General features: G+C 51.0%; 1 protein-coding gene across 1 annotated transcript in view; it reads right to left on the reverse strand.

Annotated features, from left to right (window-relative positions):
* Positions 1 to 1,525: 1,525 nt before the first annotated feature.
* dgkzb (diacylglycerol kinase, zeta b) overlaps positions 1,526 to 16,731 on the reverse strand; it is a 22,247-nt gene continuing 7,041 nt past the window's right edge. The window contains exons 4-33 of the mRNA XM_026172340.2: positions 16,687 to 16,731; positions 16,553 to 16,609; positions 16,409 to 16,477; positions 15,951 to 16,022; positions 15,700 to 15,816; positions 15,558 to 15,632; positions 15,318 to 15,419; positions 15,058 to 15,140; positions 13,533 to 13,593; positions 13,338 to 13,451; positions 12,407 to 12,547; positions 12,245 to 12,323; positions 10,379 to 10,434; positions 10,236 to 10,298; positions 9,840 to 9,913; positions 9,597 to 9,708; positions 9,266 to 9,465; positions 8,899 to 8,999; positions 8,534 to 8,625; positions 7,848 to 7,917; positions 7,734 to 7,774; positions 7,319 to 7,509; positions 6,987 to 7,073; positions 6,144 to 6,212; positions 5,402 to 5,436; positions 5,192 to 5,235; positions 4,967 to 5,087; positions 4,274 to 4,310; positions 4,087 to 4,186; positions 1,526 to 2,464 (exon numbers count right to left, since the gene is read on the reverse strand). The exon at positions 16,687 to 16,731 is cut by the window's right edge and continues 33 nt beyond it. Of these exons, the coding sequence (XP_026028125.2) occupies positions 2,348 to 2,464; positions 4,087 to 4,186; positions 4,274 to 4,310; positions 4,967 to 5,087; positions 5,192 to 5,235; positions 5,402 to 5,436; positions 6,144 to 6,212; positions 6,987 to 7,073; positions 7,319 to 7,509; positions 7,734 to 7,774; positions 7,848 to 7,917; positions 8,534 to 8,625; positions 8,899 to 8,999; positions 9,266 to 9,465; positions 9,597 to 9,708; positions 9,840 to 9,913; positions 10,236 to 10,298; positions 10,379 to 10,434; positions 12,245 to 12,323; positions 12,407 to 12,547; positions 13,338 to 13,451; positions 13,533 to 13,593; positions 15,058 to 15,140; positions 15,318 to 15,419; positions 15,558 to 15,632; positions 15,700 to 15,816; positions 15,951 to 16,022; positions 16,409 to 16,477; positions 16,553 to 16,609; positions 16,687 to 16,731 (2,625 nt within the window). The 3' untranslated portion in view covers positions 1,526 to 2,347. The remainder of the gene's footprint in view (positions 2,465 to 4,086; positions 4,187 to 4,273; positions 4,311 to 4,966; positions 5,088 to 5,191; positions 5,236 to 5,401; positions 5,437 to 6,143; positions 6,213 to 6,986; positions 7,074 to 7,318; positions 7,510 to 7,733; positions 7,775 to 7,847; positions 7,918 to 8,533; positions 8,626 to 8,898; positions 9,000 to 9,265; positions 9,466 to 9,596; positions 9,709 to 9,839; positions 9,914 to 10,235; positions 10,299 to 10,378; positions 10,435 to 12,244; positions 12,324 to 12,406; positions 12,548 to 13,337; positions 13,452 to 13,532; positions 13,594 to 15,057; positions 15,141 to 15,317; positions 15,420 to 15,557; positions 15,633 to 15,699; positions 15,817 to 15,950; positions 16,023 to 16,408; positions 16,478 to 16,552; positions 16,610 to 16,686) is intronic.

Genomic DNA, 16,731 nt, shown 5'->3' on the forward strand with positions numbered 1-16,731 from the left:
GAGCCACAAACAACATCCGTGTAGAAGCTGCGATCAGTTTTTGGCAGCGACTTTTATAGAACCTTTATTTATGCCGTTAAAACAAATCTCATTAACATTAAAAACGTCTTTTGTCAGAGTAAGCTGACCAAGAGGACAGAAGCGACATTACGACAGTTCAGTAAAAACATTTTAAGTGGGGATAAAGGAGCGGATTGGTTACAATGTCAGTACAATAACACAGCGTTATGAAGATAATTTTATTCTGTATAAAAGCTCTTTGTCCGTTTACCAACATACGTAAAGATATTACACATAAAAAATACACAAAAACATTGGAAATCACTTTTTGGCACAACAACTGCAGCTGGAGACGAAACCTGTGCTCCGTCAGGTCCTCCTCCGCCCTCAGGACTCCACGAGAGTTTAGTGTCAGTGGGTTTCTCTGCTGTTCTCTTTCACTTCTAACAGTCGTGAAACAGACTTTATTTCATCTGCGTGAACGGTGATTATGAGTCTGTGTGTAAAACACGAGTGTCACTAATCGAAGTGTCAGACGCTTTATGACGTCCAGGTTTCTGAAGATTTCTCTTTATGTAAAAACACAAAAGGTTTCACTAAAGCAAAATCTCGGTGCTTTGGTGTTGTTTTTCTTATTGAACTGATTTGGTCAGATGTTAGACTAAAGCACAAAAAGAGCGAGGAGCTGTTCATCAGTAACGACCTAATAACACAATGATCGAGTTTTAAAACCAGCAGAAATGCTTTACAGGCCTCCGTGAGGCCGACAGAGTGCAGCGCCACCTTCAGGCGTCATCTGCAGAACCTGATAGAGCATTGAGCATTTCTGACAGCTGATGCGGAGGGGAACACACACGCTGAAAATAAAAGAGGATCCACGATGGACGCTGATGGAAGGGCCTTTCCTGTTTGGGTGCTAACGGCTCTCAGGTGAGGCAGAAGCACCAACCTCAGGCTGCAAACGCCGCTCAAGAAGCGGCTGAATTACTGTTAACAGCCCAGCTTGCGTCATGTTTCCTGTTCCTGGTGCCGGGAGCAGGTCGACGTTTCCGGCTGTGCTGACAAAGTCTGGATCTGCTGAACGTCTCAGTTTGTTGTGTTGCATTTTTTTCTTTGTCATGTTGGTTTTTCTCTTTCTTATGTTTTATTTTTGTCAAATGGCTTTTTAAAAGTTGTGTCTTTGTTCTGTATCTTCAAAATATTATCATGTTTTTAATAAACTTCACATTATCAGTGAGACCTGCAGTGACTTCAGCCCATCCCAGGTTCTGGTTCTTGCGGGCTCAGGTAAGCTGACACAGGTGGTGTTTTCTTCAGTGACGGGACAGCCTGACACCTGAGGAGGAGGCGGGGTTAAAAACCACAGGTGAGTGCTGACAGGAAACAGACGCCCACTGGATGCAGCACAAAGCGTGAGATTGTGTTTTTGTTGTTGTTACTCGAGACTTCTGGTCCTCTTAGGGACGAAGTAACATAAACATGAACAAACCAATGATTATTTATGGGAATAAATGGGCGTGGAGAGTGTTGCTGACATGCTTTATTGCAGGTCACTCAGAAATGATCAAACCAAACAGTTATTAGTTGAATATCATACAGCATCATGTCACCCTGCCTGCTATCTAAAGGTGATTATTAATCCTACGGCGTGACTGCTTTGGCAGAGCTTCAGCTTAACGTTTCCAACACTGACCAGTCTACCGGGCGTCTCAGCTATTTACACACATCACAGGAAGCATCGCGCTTTACAGTCAGGTGACAAGTTACAAGAAATACGCTCGTATGTGACTAAAATCTCTAAAGTTCAGTTTGATCACAAACAAAATCCGTTACATCTCTACAAAGACTTCATAAATAAGCTGAGTGAGCCTAAGTTAAATATCCAAACACTTATTTCTGTCCAGTAAACAAATACATCCAAAAGGTCACTAGAAGCTTAAAGAAGACACACTTGCAGCTTTTCTGTGATGCGGCGAAAGCGTTCAGCTGCAGATGGATGAAAGCCGCCACTGTTCGCCGTCGCACGTCTTCACGCGGAGGTCAGAGCGCTAATGTTCAGTCGATAAAGACGTATTCAAAATGCAGTTTGAGCCAGATCTGAGAGTCTTTGTGGCCTGAAGAGGAAACTAGTTTGACTTTGTTTTAGTGTCCAGGCGCGTTTACGCTGTTACGTTGGGTACTTTGGAGGATTTTCAGGCGTTTGGACAAAAACACAACAATAACTCGCCCTGCCCCCGCACAGCAGACAAGAAGCACGACGCTGCCGTCTACGCCGAGACCCGGCGCCTCTCTGCAGAGGACGCAGATAAATACGAAGGAGGGCGGGAGGAGCGAGGTGTTCGGGAGGTCACACGGTCGTCTCCTGGTCCTCTCGCTGGATCATCTGGTAATGCTGGCAGCTCTTCAGATAATCAGCCAGCTCCGGGTCGTTGGCGTTGGCGGCGCGCTGCCTGGGAGTCTCCCCCTGAAAGAGACGAGCAGAGCTTTAAGAAAGCCGACGGGCTCCACCGTCAGCTCCGTTACCTCCACGGTCACCTTTCAATAAGCTGCAAATAAAACCCTCAAATTTCACTCATCAAACTCTCAGTGTGACCTCACAGCGGACATCAGTGGTCACATGATGCGATTCAGCCGAGCAGACTACAGCCGCCTGGGTCACTGTCCACCTGTCAGTCAAAGAGGCCACGCCTCTAATCCAGGTGAGTGATGAAAACGGGCGTAATGCAGGAGGAAATGATCTCTGGAGAACAGTTTGTGTATCAGGCTGCAAACACGCTGCCTCTGCTGGACGTCAGACGAACTGCAGAGCAGAAGGAGCGAAGGCTCCGAGCTGCTCGGTGCATCTAGACACTAAATAACACATGAACTCTTTTCCTCCTCTGGAGAGGAGAAGACAAAGAGAAACTCAGATTATGGGCTGCTTCCTGTTACCACTGGCTTCACCATGGCGACGGTGAGCCGTGGCCTTTTGTATGCGCCGGAGCGAGGCCGGGGGATCCCGCGGCGATTCGTTTCTCAGTGACACACAACATTAATCACTTTATAGAAGTGGGTCAAATACTGCTGGAGATCCATTTAGAGCGCGGTGGCTGTGCTCCGGCCGGTGGCCGTCACTGCGCCTGAGAACGACACGCAAACGGCTTCGTGCAGCGGGAAGCTCGACCGATCACACCAACTCACATTCTTTGTGTCCACGAGCACAAAACGGAGCGCACGGAGGAACCAACCAGCGCAGAGCAGCAGCTGGGACGCCACATCGTGATTTGCAGACGCATGCGCTGCTTCATGTTGATTCGTCTCTTATTAAGCTCCTGCTCCGCTCTGGCACAGCTGATGTTCAGCTTCAGACACTGGGCCTCATTCACAAGCAGAAACCTGAACTCTAAACACACACACACACACACACACACACACACACCGTGCACGGATGGCGAAGGCCCGGCTGTCATCTCTAAGCTCAGGGTGCCGCTGCAAACATAATGCGGCTTCACCCCGAGCCGCGCTGTTGCTCACTCAGCCAGCAGGAGGCGCTGCGCCGCCTGCTGTACCTGCGTCACCAGATAACGTTCTGCTTTTGTACGGATGCAAAGTACATTTTAAAAGCTTTGTTGTTTTTCCCGTTACACTCTGGCAACGGAGCGTCTTCAAAAGCTTCGATTGTCCAGATTGTCAGAGTTCCACTCGCTCCTCGCCGCCCTCCAGCAGGGTTTATAACGGATGCTGCTGTGGGGTCTGAGTGGGTGAAACACCTGGAGTGGGACTTTAAGTGTCTTCATGCTTCCAGCGCAGGAAAGGAACGCCACACTCCTAACACGCTCGACCTGCTATTAACTAGAGCAGGCGAGGAGGGCAGGAAACCAGATCACACATTTTTCAAAATAAAACCGGCTATTGCAGTTAATAATGCAACAGCTTCCTGCCATTTTGTGTTTCTTTTTATCGCTGTGTGACTGATTTCAATTGAAAGCCTGCGTGGGTTAGTACCTCTTGCCACGAGTTCCCAGAATCCTTTGCGGTTTTACCCCTTAATGACGTCACATTTTCAATCTCTATGGAAGCATGGACACGAAGTATCTCCTGCTTTACCTGTAGGTCTGTCTTCATGAGCGACGCTCCGGCCTCCACCAGGTATTTACAGATGCTCCTCTGACAGGAAGTGGCGGCTTTATGGAGCGCCGTCTCCCCTCTGAAAGAAACAAGAACGAAAACGCACATGAAGGCGCCGAGCCTCGTCCAGCAGGAGAGGAATCGAATGGAGGAGAAGCTGACTCACGTCTCTTTCTCGGTGACATCCAGGTGGGACGTGGGCACTGAAAGCAGCGAGACAAACAGAGTCATCATCACAGACGAACATCAGAGCGCTTTAATGTGGCGGCAACAGCACGTGATGCTACGAGGAGCAGCTCGAGTTTGTGACTGGACAGTCGAAGTGGATCGACTCCTCGTTCCCTGTTTCCACGTTCGTACGACCTGATTTGACCCCACAAAGAAGCTACACCTGTGTGCACGATCACCTGCTGCTGGGGACGAAGAGGAGCAGCTCAGGGCTCACATACGAGAGCTACAGCAACGGGCAGGACGTGAGAGTGAGGCGTCTCAGGGTGACGAGCTCGGAGATGACAAGGTCCAACTACACAAGTTTAGATTCTTACTTCAGTGACTGAAACTTTCTAGTTCGTACTTTGCTTCTAGTTTCTGATGAGAACCTCCAGAAACGCCCTAAAACGCGAGCGTTTCTCTAGATCACGGATCAGGTATGGCAGCTCTCTCCTGACCGTTATCTGAGGAGTCGAAGAACTCGTCCCGAGGACGAGCCGAGTGTAATAAAGGAGGAGCAGCGTGGCGTGAGGCTGGCGGCTCGGTCGCAGAGTGGAAATACCACAGCAGCCTCAGCCGTCTTTGCACACTCAGTCATCAGAATCAGGTTTCTTAACGTTTAGCCTTTATATACAAACGATTCGCTCACCGCTGTCGACGAGGTACTTGACGATGTCTTTGCAGCCGGCCTCCACGGCGTGATGCAGCAGCGTGCAGCCGTCTCCGTCTTGCAGCAGGAGGTCCGCCCCCTGTTGGTGGAGCTCTCGGAGCTGCACAACAAATACAGCGATTTGTTCCAAAGTGCACATGCTCAGTAAACCGCTTTCCTCAATCAGAAATCAATACTCGTAACGATCAATACGTCCACACTCACCCGGTCCAGGTTTTCCTTCTTGATGCAGCTGATCAGCTCTGCATCTGAAGAGCAGGAAACAGACACAAGGTTACACTTGTTTTCACTTTAAATTCACGCAGCAGAGTCCAGAACACAGCCTGTCAGCTCCCTCTGCTGGACAAACGCTGGAACTGACGCTGAAGACTCACAGTGTTCAACAGCAGAACTGAGGAGGAGGAGGGTTTTTACCTTTTTCAGGGTCGTGTGAGGTAGCAGCAGGAGGTCTGTCGGTGAGAGAAGACACAGATAGGAGGTCATCAGATTGTCATGTGACAGAGGGAGGAGCTTAAATCTGAGGTGCAGGGTGATCGGGACAATCGGGGGCTTTGAAAGCCGCCCGCCTCGTGAACAGTTTCATCTCGCACCGAGACATCATGAGGGGTGTCACGCCTGCACGTCTGTGCGTGTCCTCCTGGGATCAAACCGCTGCACACGCACAGCTAATCTGTCACTGTGTGTCAGCCAGGTCTGAGTCTGTGCAGCAGGGACGCTCTCGTTATGGTCTTGCATTACAGTGAGCGTTCTGAGCACCTGCGGTGTCTTGCAGTTAAGCTGCGTGTTTTTATTCTGCAGAGCCACAGCCAATCAGAGAGCTGCACAAACAGATGCCAAAGCACCTCAAGCCACAGACTGTATAATAAAGATGGACATGGCTTCTGATATTATGATGAATGTCCAGGAGGGGGCGCTGATGTCACTCATTATGTAAATTATGGCTCTCATTAGCGTTAAAGAGGAGGAGGCTGGGCTGTTCTTATTGGCTAACAACCTGACATCACCATGACATCACAAACCAGGCACAAAAAAAGCTGTGAAGCTGAAATGTTGGCAGGTGTGTGTGTGTGTGTGTGTGTGTGTGTGTGTGTGTGTGTGTGTGTGGATGATGAGGAGCTTCAGAGAAACAGCAGACAGGAAGCAGGTGGAGTCGTACCTAATGACGGGTCTGAAATCAGCCGCGGCTGTGTTGGAGCGATGCACATTGATAATCTTTGCTCCTCGCCTTTAGATCACAGACAACATGGACAGGTGACAGGTGAGTCAGTGGCAGCACATGGAAAACAAACAGCACCGGCATGTGGACACGAGGGCGCATTCACACGCCGGTCACATGGCACATCTGGACTGGTGTTGGGTTTAATACAGGAACTTTGTACGACTTAACAAAGCATCAACCTCAACGAAGGAGTGAAGGAAACACGAAGCTTCTTTCAGCCAGTCTGACGAGAACGATGTGGGCACATGAGTCTACCACAAACTGCAGCATCAAAGCCTTCTTGGGGATAAAATGTTCAAAGTGCCAATTTAAAACGTACAAATTTGATGTATTAATGTTAGTAGACTCTTAATAAAAGATGGACGTAGGTCCGAGGGACACTGCAGGCTCAAGCCCCGCCCTGAACCCTCCCCTGCTCCTATTCGGCTCTGACGGGACCAAAATCACTGAGTCAAAGATCAGCGATCGTTATCTCACAGACCAGAGGAGTCGCCCCCTCCTGGACGTCACTTAGACTGCAGGCGGCGTCCATCGTTTATATACAGTCTGTTATTAATGCAGGCGTGGGACCACTGTGCCGTGAAAAAAAGCAGACAGCGCAGTGGTCGAGCCAGCAGGGGGCGCTCTCATGGAACGAAGTATTCACATTTAAACTGCTCATTCCTGTTATTTGTGTTTACAGATATCAAACAGATTTCACTGAGCGGACCCGAGTATCAGCTGACTCTACAGGATCTGAACACTTCCTCCAGCAGCAGGTGTGCGAGTGCGTGTTGCTACCTGCAGAGGGCGGTCTTAGAGGCGCTCTGAGTCAAAGCATCGACCACGGAGCTGTCGCTGGAGATCCTCTTCCTCTGATCTCGGGATCTGAAACAAACACAGCGCTGTTTTTATTCCTGCCCCCCATGATTGATTTCTGATCGTGATTCGAGTGGCGGCGGCGTCCCAGCGGGGAGCAGAGGGACGAGCAGCTCCATGGAAACGGCACTTCAAACACCAGGAGCTTATTTCAGGGCGAAAACCTGCAGTTCCTCTGACATCCAGCAGAGGCAGCAGCGAGTTAAGGTAAACACACAAACTGTTCGGTCCCCGTAGATCACATCTTCTCTCACCTGTGTGACGAGGTAGGGGAGGTGGGGGAGGGCGGCGAGCAGGGGAAGGCGAACTGCTGGTCTTGGTGCTCCTCCGAGTCCACCAGGTCGGGCATGCTGGGGGAGGTGCCCACCGTCTCCTTGGAGACCAGCTCCGGGTCCAGGATGTAGAGCTCCTCCTGAGAGATCTCCGTCACGTAGTTCAGGTGCTCCTGAAACAAATGACACATCAGGACACACCTGGCTGCAGCTCATCCATCATCACTGCCAGAAGAAAGAAAGCTGCACCAATCAGCAGGTGCAGTCTGCTAATCTGAAGGCCGGCGGTTCGATTCCCGTCTGCATCCATCATCCGTGGACGCACTCAGACATAGAAAAGCATGGATGTGCGACTCCACCTCGCCACAGTAAAGGTGCTTCTCTGCTGCGTTCCTACCTGAGCCCGGTCGATCCTGTAGAAACGATCCGCCGTCGTGCCTGAAAGACAAAGAGAGCGCGTTTGGGCAGGTCGGGGTCTGTGTGCGAACGGAGGAGGTCGGCTTGGACTTACAGTCGAGGAAGCACCACTTCATGGAGAGCTTGTGTGAGGACAGACTCTCGCCTTTCATCGCCTCGCCGTCCTGGAGGAGCAGAAAGAGAAGCGTGAAAGGCACCGCCGCACAGAGCCGACACCACAGACTCACTTTTACATTTCACGGGAGGAGCAGAGGGAAACTGTCCAAATGTAATCAAATAACAGTGAGAGCCTCCATCAGACTCTTCGTACCGAGAGCCCCGCCTCTCCTGACCGATGGCACACTCGTGCTGCAGGACGGCGAGCTGCTGTTCGTCTGTGCAGCTTTTCTCGGTTGGTGTTGGGTCACAGCTGAGGTTTATTACAAACAACACAGTAAGCCACTTCCCCTTACACCGCGCCCTGATGCTCCTCGCTATCAGTGTCTGATGTGTCACGCCGTGACAAGTTTCACCCTCTCAGAGCAGCCCGACGGGTCGCTCGCACCGCAGGAAGTACGGTGGAGGATTTCACAGGTGACAGGTAACCTGTCCCAACGATCGCAGTCTGAGCACTAAAGGTCGTCTCATTTTTAAATTGCCAACACGTCACAATTAAGTCGGTCGGCTCACGTCAGCTCTTATATTCTCATATAAAAGCTGCCAGGTATCTGTGTCATTCTGCAGTCTTTTAAATATGAATCAGTAGATTAATGATTACTCCTCCTGCCCACAACGCTGTACCTGCTCCAGGTTGTCCTGCAGACGGTCGATGTGCAGGCGGCAGGTCTCCAGATCGCTGTCTCCGGGGACGGTGATGACTCCCAGCGGCAAAGCTCCAGGAAACATAAAGGTCAAAGTGAGAAACGTGCAGCATGTGCTTGGATTCTGCTTTGAAATAACAACAAGTGACTCGTGATAGTGGAAACAGTCTGTCTCTTTCACTGAGGCACTTTAAAGACCATCAACAGTAACTGGTTTGAGGACTGAACCAGCAGGTTCCCAGTCCGATGAAACCAACGTGCCCCAAACACAGTAAACACAGTTAAACATGCATTTGACTGGAAGCACTGCTGCTACTTTGCAGATAACCAGTCCTTCACACTTACACGCCTCCTTCAGCTGATCTTTGTCATAATGCAGGGCCTCGTACGCCGCCATGCTGATCCGGTTCACCCTGATCTGGAGCTTCTCTGGAACGGGCTGCTGACTGCACACAAGCACGCCATCATTCAGTCACCGAACACGAACTGAGATCATCTGATTCATTTAAGCCGCTTGCATCATCTGCATACGCGTGATGGTATTTATCTACAGCGTAAATAGAAGTGGGCTGAAGCGAGCCCTGTGGACTCCATCGCTAATAGCAGCTATGACAGTCTGCTCAGTACTTCCTGTTACTGCGACTGCCAATGAGAGCAAAGGAATCTACTGAGCGACCAATGAAAGGTCGGTCAGTGCGCACACCAGACGTACTCATTGAGATGGGGCATGGAGATCCTCCTCTTGGCCTTCTGCACCATGTTGGCCTGGTTGCGCAGACTGATGTGAATGACGGACGGTGCCAGCTTGCAGGGCTCGCCGTCCACCTGCATGGGGATGGACTTAAAGGTGGTGAGGGTCACTTCCTTACACTGGTGGAGGCGTTCGCCATGACCGCCCACCTGGAGGGTGGCCTGCAGACAAACGAGCAAAGATTTAACTGGACCAAACGAGCGTTTACATCAGTAAATGTATGTCTGTGACGGGGCGCGGTGTGGTCTGATGTGGTGTTTGTAGGTTACGCCGTCTGCGGCTGCACGCTCACCAGAGACGTCATGGTGAAGCCGATGACCTCGATGCAGCCGTCGTCATGCCGCTGAGGCTCAAAGTCCTGATGTTCGCTGGGGTTGCCCCACGGCGTGGTGCCAGCACAGTACCTGCAGCAGGTAGACAAACCAAGCGCGCACTCGTACTTTAACACAGCATTTCCAGTTTATCTACTGGCTGGGTTCCACCGAGGGAGACGGTGTGCATGTGGAAGATGTTTGTTACCAGGCTGAAGACGTACCTGGGGATGTTGAGGAAGAGCAGACACTGCAGCTTCAGGTCCTGGACTTTGGCTGTGAGGTCCGTCCCGTCACACTGAGGAGGAAGGAAACGAGGATTTATAAAGGAGCGCGCTGCTCCGCGTGCTTCCTGCCACAGCCGTGAGCTGCAGAGGCTTGAGAAACTCTCTCGTTCAAATGTCATCACGTGTCGCTCCAAAAAACCCAGAAACTCAAGATTCAAACGCCACATCCCAGCGGGTGGTGTTAGTGCGGCTACAGCCATCTTTATCCACAGTCCATGCATTCATGCTGCGGTGCATCACAGGCACTGACTGGTTGTCATCGGCCGTAACGAGCTCGCTCACCTGTAACGACGCTCAGTCACACGTGTGTTTAAGCTTTTCAGCCCGACTCACCACCACTCTGATGTGCTTGGCGAGGTCTTTGGAGCTCCCGCTCAGAAAGTCTGAGAAGGCTGTCTGAAACACACACGCACGCACATTAGAAACATGTTTACGTGTGAACGACCAGCACAGCAGCCGCACGAGGACACACTCACCCCTGCGTAGAACATCTTATTCCTGAAGCGGCTGTTAAACTTCTCGGGGTTCGCCTCTGAAAAGATCAAAGCAACAGTTTGAAACAGACCCCACAGCACCGACCCCCCCCAAACCACACAGCTGGACTCATTTCACAGGATTTGATTCTGGTCAGATTTTTAATGATCACATGAGACATAAACAGCTGTTAGCGGATGTTTTATGGTCCTGGAAGAAGATTAAAGGTGCAGGAAAAATACTGCTGATGAGTCCAGATGTTCTGAGTAGGCCTGGAAACTAGTGAAAGCCTTTTATTGTGTAGAGACACAGGTACCAGCTCACAGGTGTGAAACTGGCTCCGTGCACCGCTGTTCTCTAGCCTGTAGGGGGAGTGAGCGTCACCCAGAGTACAGAGCCCCCTGACAGGCTGCTGACTTCCTGTGAAGAAACAGGAAGTTACATTTCTAACCAGTGAAAGTACAGCAATGGTAAAGACAGCGCTGTAACTCAGCTCTGCTACAAAGCTGATAAACAACACGAGAGGTCAAAGGTTACAGGAGGTTTTAAATCCAACAATCCCGTCTGTTGGAGGAGTGGGATTTTACTCCCAGCTGAGTCACTCTGATCAGAGGAGGATTCGAGCTGCCACCCTGAATGCCACACCTGTGGACCTGCCACACCTGTGGACCTGCCACACCTGTGGCAGTTTCCTGTGTGTCACCGCCGGTTCGAAAGGTGATTAAACGGCCCATCGCAGAGCTGCGTACTCTCAGGTCAAACTCATTCTACACGCTGGGTCACAGGCTGACGGCGAGCGACCGGTGCTTGGAAGACTATCAGCCAATCAAAGATCAGTATGAGGGATCTTTGACGGCTGGTTGGTGAGATGTCGTTAAGCAGTTTTCACTTCCTCATTTGTCTTTGTGGTCATCTCGTTTCTATATTCCCAGTCTCAGACACAAAGTCGTAAGACGTCCTCGCGGTAACGCGTCTGTCTGCACAGACTTTGAATCAAAGCTGGCAGTCTCTGCTTTGGGCCCTCAGTCAACACATGAACGTCCCGCTGTAAAAGCCGCCCACGAAGAAGAGCCTGCAGAGTACTCGAGTACAGAGCCAGCTCGTGTGCTGAACATCGATCCGAGCGATTCGATCCCGACCCAGAAGAAACGGGAATGAGTTCTGTATTTCTGACTTTATTGACCCCTGACCTTTGAGATGTCCAGCCTGACAGAGGGTAAAACCTTCGACCTCATCGGCCCGGGTTCTTGTCCCGTCCTGCTTCCACACTTTGCGACAGTGGGGCAGAAGAAGGTCCTTTTAGCAGGAAGAGACACCCAGCAGGACCGGCTTCTTTACTGCTTTGGCATTTTAGCCATTAACTTATTCTATCCATCCATCCATTCGCTTCCGCTTATCCTTTTCAGGGTCACAGGGGGCGCTGGAGCCTATCCCAGCTGTCATAGGGCGAGAGGCGGGGTACACCCTGGACAGGTCGCCAGTCTGTCGCAGGGCTCCATTAACTTATTATCTGTGTTATTTGAATGCCCCACAGAGGAGCGGAGGACGCCACAGCCACACTCGCTCTTCATAACTTGTTAACCTACAAACGTGGAGCGGCGTCATGCCGGAGTCTCTTTACATCAGTAATAATCCTGTTAGAGAGTCATGCTCCACAAGGGGGCGCCCTGTCCCCGTTTTTGTTTGTTCTTCAGCGTGTGGGAACAGGTTTGGTGCTAGAACCATTTTAAAGTACGGATGCAAACTGTGGCACAGTCATCGTGCATCTTTTATTAAACCAGCCGTGGACACGCTGTCAGGGGGAGGGGACAGCTCAACTATCAAAGACATGATGGTGGATTTCAGGACGCGCCTGTGAGCGTACTGACCTCTGGATTCATGGAAGCCCAGCGTGACGTGAGCGTCGAAGCCCAGACTGAAGTAGTTGTTGAAGACGTCGATGGGGAGCTGAAAGGAAGCAGCAGAATGAAACGGACCGTCAGATCCTCCTCGGGTGGGCGTCGGCTCTCGCAGGTGGGCGTTAAACTCACCTTGTCTGTCTGGTGTTCGTCCCGGTCCTCGGGCCGCGCCTCTGGGTTTGCCTCCACGTTCAGGTTCCATCGGTCCAGCTGCACGATGTTGCCGTCCTCCACGTGCGAGAGGATCTTCGTTATCGGTTCGTCGGTGTAGCCCTGGGAGAAGAAGAGGAAGAGGACGAGTTACACAAGGAGCAATGCTGGCTCCTATTTTCACAGAAGAAGAAGCAGCGTTCACACAATGATCCACACGTGACGATTTTCTTACACGAGTCCTCTGAGTGAACGTGCTTCAGCGTTAAACTGCAGTGAAGCTTCTCCACTTTTATGATTAAGCTGAATTTTTATGAACCTTCACAAAACAACCTGCAGTTCTTCTGACGCCCAGCAGAGGCAGCAGTGAGTCAGTCCCATGTTAAAAACTGTTGGTCCCCACAGCTAATTTCCATAACACCTGTACTCATACGTTCATCTTTAAATGATATTCAATTCAATTTTATTTATGTTGCAACAAATCGCAGGCGCCTTATATTGTAAGGTAAAGCACAGAGAACACCCCAATAATCAGACTGTGAGCAAGCACTTTGGCAACAGTGGGAAAGAAAAACTCCCTTTCCTTCTAACAGGAAGAAACCTCCAGCAGAACCAGGATCAGGGCAGCCGTGTGCCGGTTGGGGGTGACAGTCAAGTCAAGTCAAGTCAAGTTTATTTATAAAGCACATTTAAAAACAACCGAGGCTGACCAACAGGATGACAGGATGGAGACAGGACGTATTTCAGGGGCCTGGAGGGGCTAAAGTGGCGTGCTTCAGACGGAGCAGCTACACTGAGGCCCGGTGTCATGAAAAGAAAGATTATTCTGACTGTGAACCATGCAAAGCTGTTCTGGAGCCCAAGAATGAGAACAAACTGGAAATGATCAGAAGTGGTGGTGGAACTAACTTACTCCTCCCCAGTTCAGAGTCCTTGCCAGGTCGTTGCCAGTCCCCAGTGGCAGGATGGCCACAGGAGGCTGAGGGCGGAGCTTCAGCTGATCCAAAACAGATAGGATCCACCCCACCTGCACACACACAGACACGCTGATGACAAACCATCATCTGTTGGTTAAATACTGGTGAGGAATAAAGCGTCTGTGACTCACGGTGCCGTCCCCCCCGCAGGTCAGGATCCGCAGGTTGGGCACTTTGGCGTACAGCTCCAGCCTGCAGGAAACACGACAGATTTTAAAATGTGAGTGCAGGACAGAGGAGGAAGCTGAGGGAGGAAGGTGGAGGCAGACTGCACATATGAGAGCAAAGAACAAAATCGTACGCTGAAGCGTTGTTAGAGTTTCTTTTCAGTTTAGAATGAACTAAACGGATGGAGAGAGGCCAACAAATCTAAGGCCACTGAGGGAGTGCAGGGTGAAGCGGTGGTGACACGATTAGAGCGCGCTGTAGGTATCGCAGGTGCTGCGCTGGATCTATCTATCTGACAGCCTCAGTCCATTTTACAGTGGGGCAAAAAAGTATTTAGTCAGCCACCGATTGTGCAAGTTCCCCCATTTAAAATGATGACAGAGGTCAGTAATTTGCACCAGAGGTACACTTCAACTGTGAGAGACAGAATGTGAAAGAAAAATCCATGAATCCACATGGTAGGATTTGTAAAGAATTTATTGGTAAATCAGGGTGGAAAATAAGTATTTGGTCACCTCAAACAAGGAAAATCTCTGGCTCTCACAGACCTGTAACGTCTTCTGTAAGAAGCTTTTCTGTCCCCCACTCGTTACCTGTATGAATGGCACCTGTTTGAACTCATCATCTGTATAAAAGACACCTGTCCACAGCCTCAAACAGTCAGACTCCAAACTCTGCCATGGCCAAGACCAAAGAGCTTTCGAAGGACACCAGGAAAAGTATTGTAGACCTGCACCAGACTGGGAAGAGTGAATCTACAATAGGCAAGCAGCTTGGTGTGAAAAAATCAACTGTGGGAGCAATCATCAGAAAATGGAAGACATACAAGACCACTGATAATCTCCCTCGATCTGGGGCTCCACGCAAGATCTCATCCCGTGGGGTCAAAATGATCATGAGAACGGTGAGCAAAGATCCCAGAACCACACGGGGGGACCTGGTGAATGACCTGCAGAGAGCTGGGACCAAAGTAACAAAGGTCACCATCAGTAACACACTACAACGGCAGGGAATCAAATCCCGCAGTGCCAGACGTGTTCCGCTGCTGAAGCCAGTGCATGTCCAGACCCACTCGGCGACAGCGGGAAGGAAAAACTCCTTTTAACAGGAAGAAACCTCCAGCAGGCTCAGGGAGGGGCCATCTGCTGCGACCAGCTGGGCGTGAGGGGAGGGCGACAGGACAGAAGACCCGAGTGTTGGAATCACATGACAGGTTTTCATCAGTTAAGCTTCATTCGATTTAGGCTCCGCCCTCCTATCCACTGAGCTACCTGTGCTCTCTGCGTGTCTCTTTTGGACCTTTTTCAGGTCGTCGCGTCTCCCCAGAACATGATGCACCACCACTAAAGGTCAAAGGTTAGCACAGCAGCTGAGTTTACAATGCCAAACCGTTACGATGTCAAAGTTCATCCTCATTGCCCCACGATCTGCTCGGTCTAACTGAAGCGGTGAGGTCAGAGGTCACAGGATACGAGTGGGCAGTCTCACCCCTCTTTGGGCCCGCCCTTCGTCAGGTCGAACACCTGCCGCGGGTTCAGGTACCACATGAAGGACTGGATGATCTTTGCTCCCTGAGAGGAGAAGACAGAAACAGGTGTTTGATGAGAAGCTGGAGGAAACGATCCAAAACACAGGAGTCACATGACCGCCCAGCGCCGCTCTGCGTCTGCCTTTTGGGCTTCGGGTTCGCCGTGCAGTGCATTCTGGTCATTTTCCTACTTCTGTGAGTGATTGGAGGATGACCGTACCTGGTTCCCACCGCTCTTTGGGTTCACAAACACCAGCAGAGGCTTCATGAGCTGAGAGGGGAGGGGCTTCACCAGGAAGGGCTTCCAGCGGCCATCTTGGACCTGAGAACCAAAAGAAAGGTTAATGCATGAGCCCCAACGCCGTGAACAGACGTGACCCTCAGAGCTCTCAGTCTGACCTCTAACAGCTTAAACCAATCAGCTGTCAGGATCAAAACAACGATGACGTCACTTCCTCACCTCTCCGCCCTTCTTGCTCGCCTTGTTAGACTTCAGTGACGTCCTCTTCTTCTTCTTACTGGACTTCAGCGACGACTGCAGACAGGACAGAGACATCAGCGTGTGTGTGTGTGCGCGCGCGTGTGTTTGTGTGTGTTTGTACCTGTGGCCTGCGGACCCTGATGATCCAGGTGGGCGGGACGATGACTGCGGCGTGAGCGCCCAGAGAGCAGCACTCCTCGATCTGCTGCAGCATGAAGCAGGTCACCTTGTTGTGATACTGAAACACAAACAGGAAGTCAGCTGAGAGCGTCATCCAGCACCTGCACGATCGCGGCGTCGGGCCGGGACGATCGGTTTAGCTCGTTGGCCTTTCTCAGTGAACTTTGAACCCGAACAAAAGCGAGCACTCACCGCCTGTTTGCACCACGAGCAGCTGATGGCGACGATCTCTTTGCTGTGGAAGGCAAACTTCTGCTGAAAGCCCTGTGGGTGAGACAGGACTCAGGTTAACCTGCATCTCGTCTTCAGCGTTTCCTTCCTGTGTGCCGTCTTCATCGCTCACGCTGCGTCGTTCTCATAAGCCATCATTTATTCGTTTCTTTGCCTCTGTTACCTCAAACTTGAGTCAGCTCCAAAGCTTCTGACCTCAGTTTGAAATAAGAAGCTGTTTTTAAACCAGGGGTATTAAACATCAGGCCCGGGGGCCAGCATTGGCCCAGCAAAGACTCCAACCCGGTCAGCTGGACGGTTTTGGGGAACACCAACGTAATGAAGGCTCAAATAAACAGTTTTGTCATCATCTTCTCGGCTCTGTTTGTTTTTCAACATAAACAGCAATAAAAGCCGTTCGACGGCGAGCGGACGCTCACCTTCCCGCACTGTCGACACTTGCCCGCCTGGCGCCTCCGGTGGACCCAGTGGTGCCGGACGACGTTGGACTGAAAGACAACAGCTGGTTAACAGAACTCGTCTCTGCACAGCATTCAGGCTTTAAAGAATCTGCTCTCACTGACCTCTCGCACGGCTCGACATCCGGGTTCCCTGAACGACGGCTTGCACCTGAAATTAATCTGAACACAGGAGACGTGAGGAGAGGAAACAGGAAACACCCGAGGGCGTAAATCCAAAGCGGCGCCTCGGCTTTTACCTTCTCCAGCTGCTCCAAGCACACGGTGTGCACCGAGATCTTACA

Source organism: Astatotilapia calliptera, chromosome 7 (genome assembly GCF_964374335.1).
Source record: "Astatotilapia calliptera chromosome 7, fAstCal68.1, whole genome shotgun sequence".
Classification (NCBI taxonomy): domain Eukaryota; kingdom Metazoa; phylum Chordata; class Actinopteri; order Cichliformes; family Cichlidae; genus Astatotilapia; species Astatotilapia calliptera.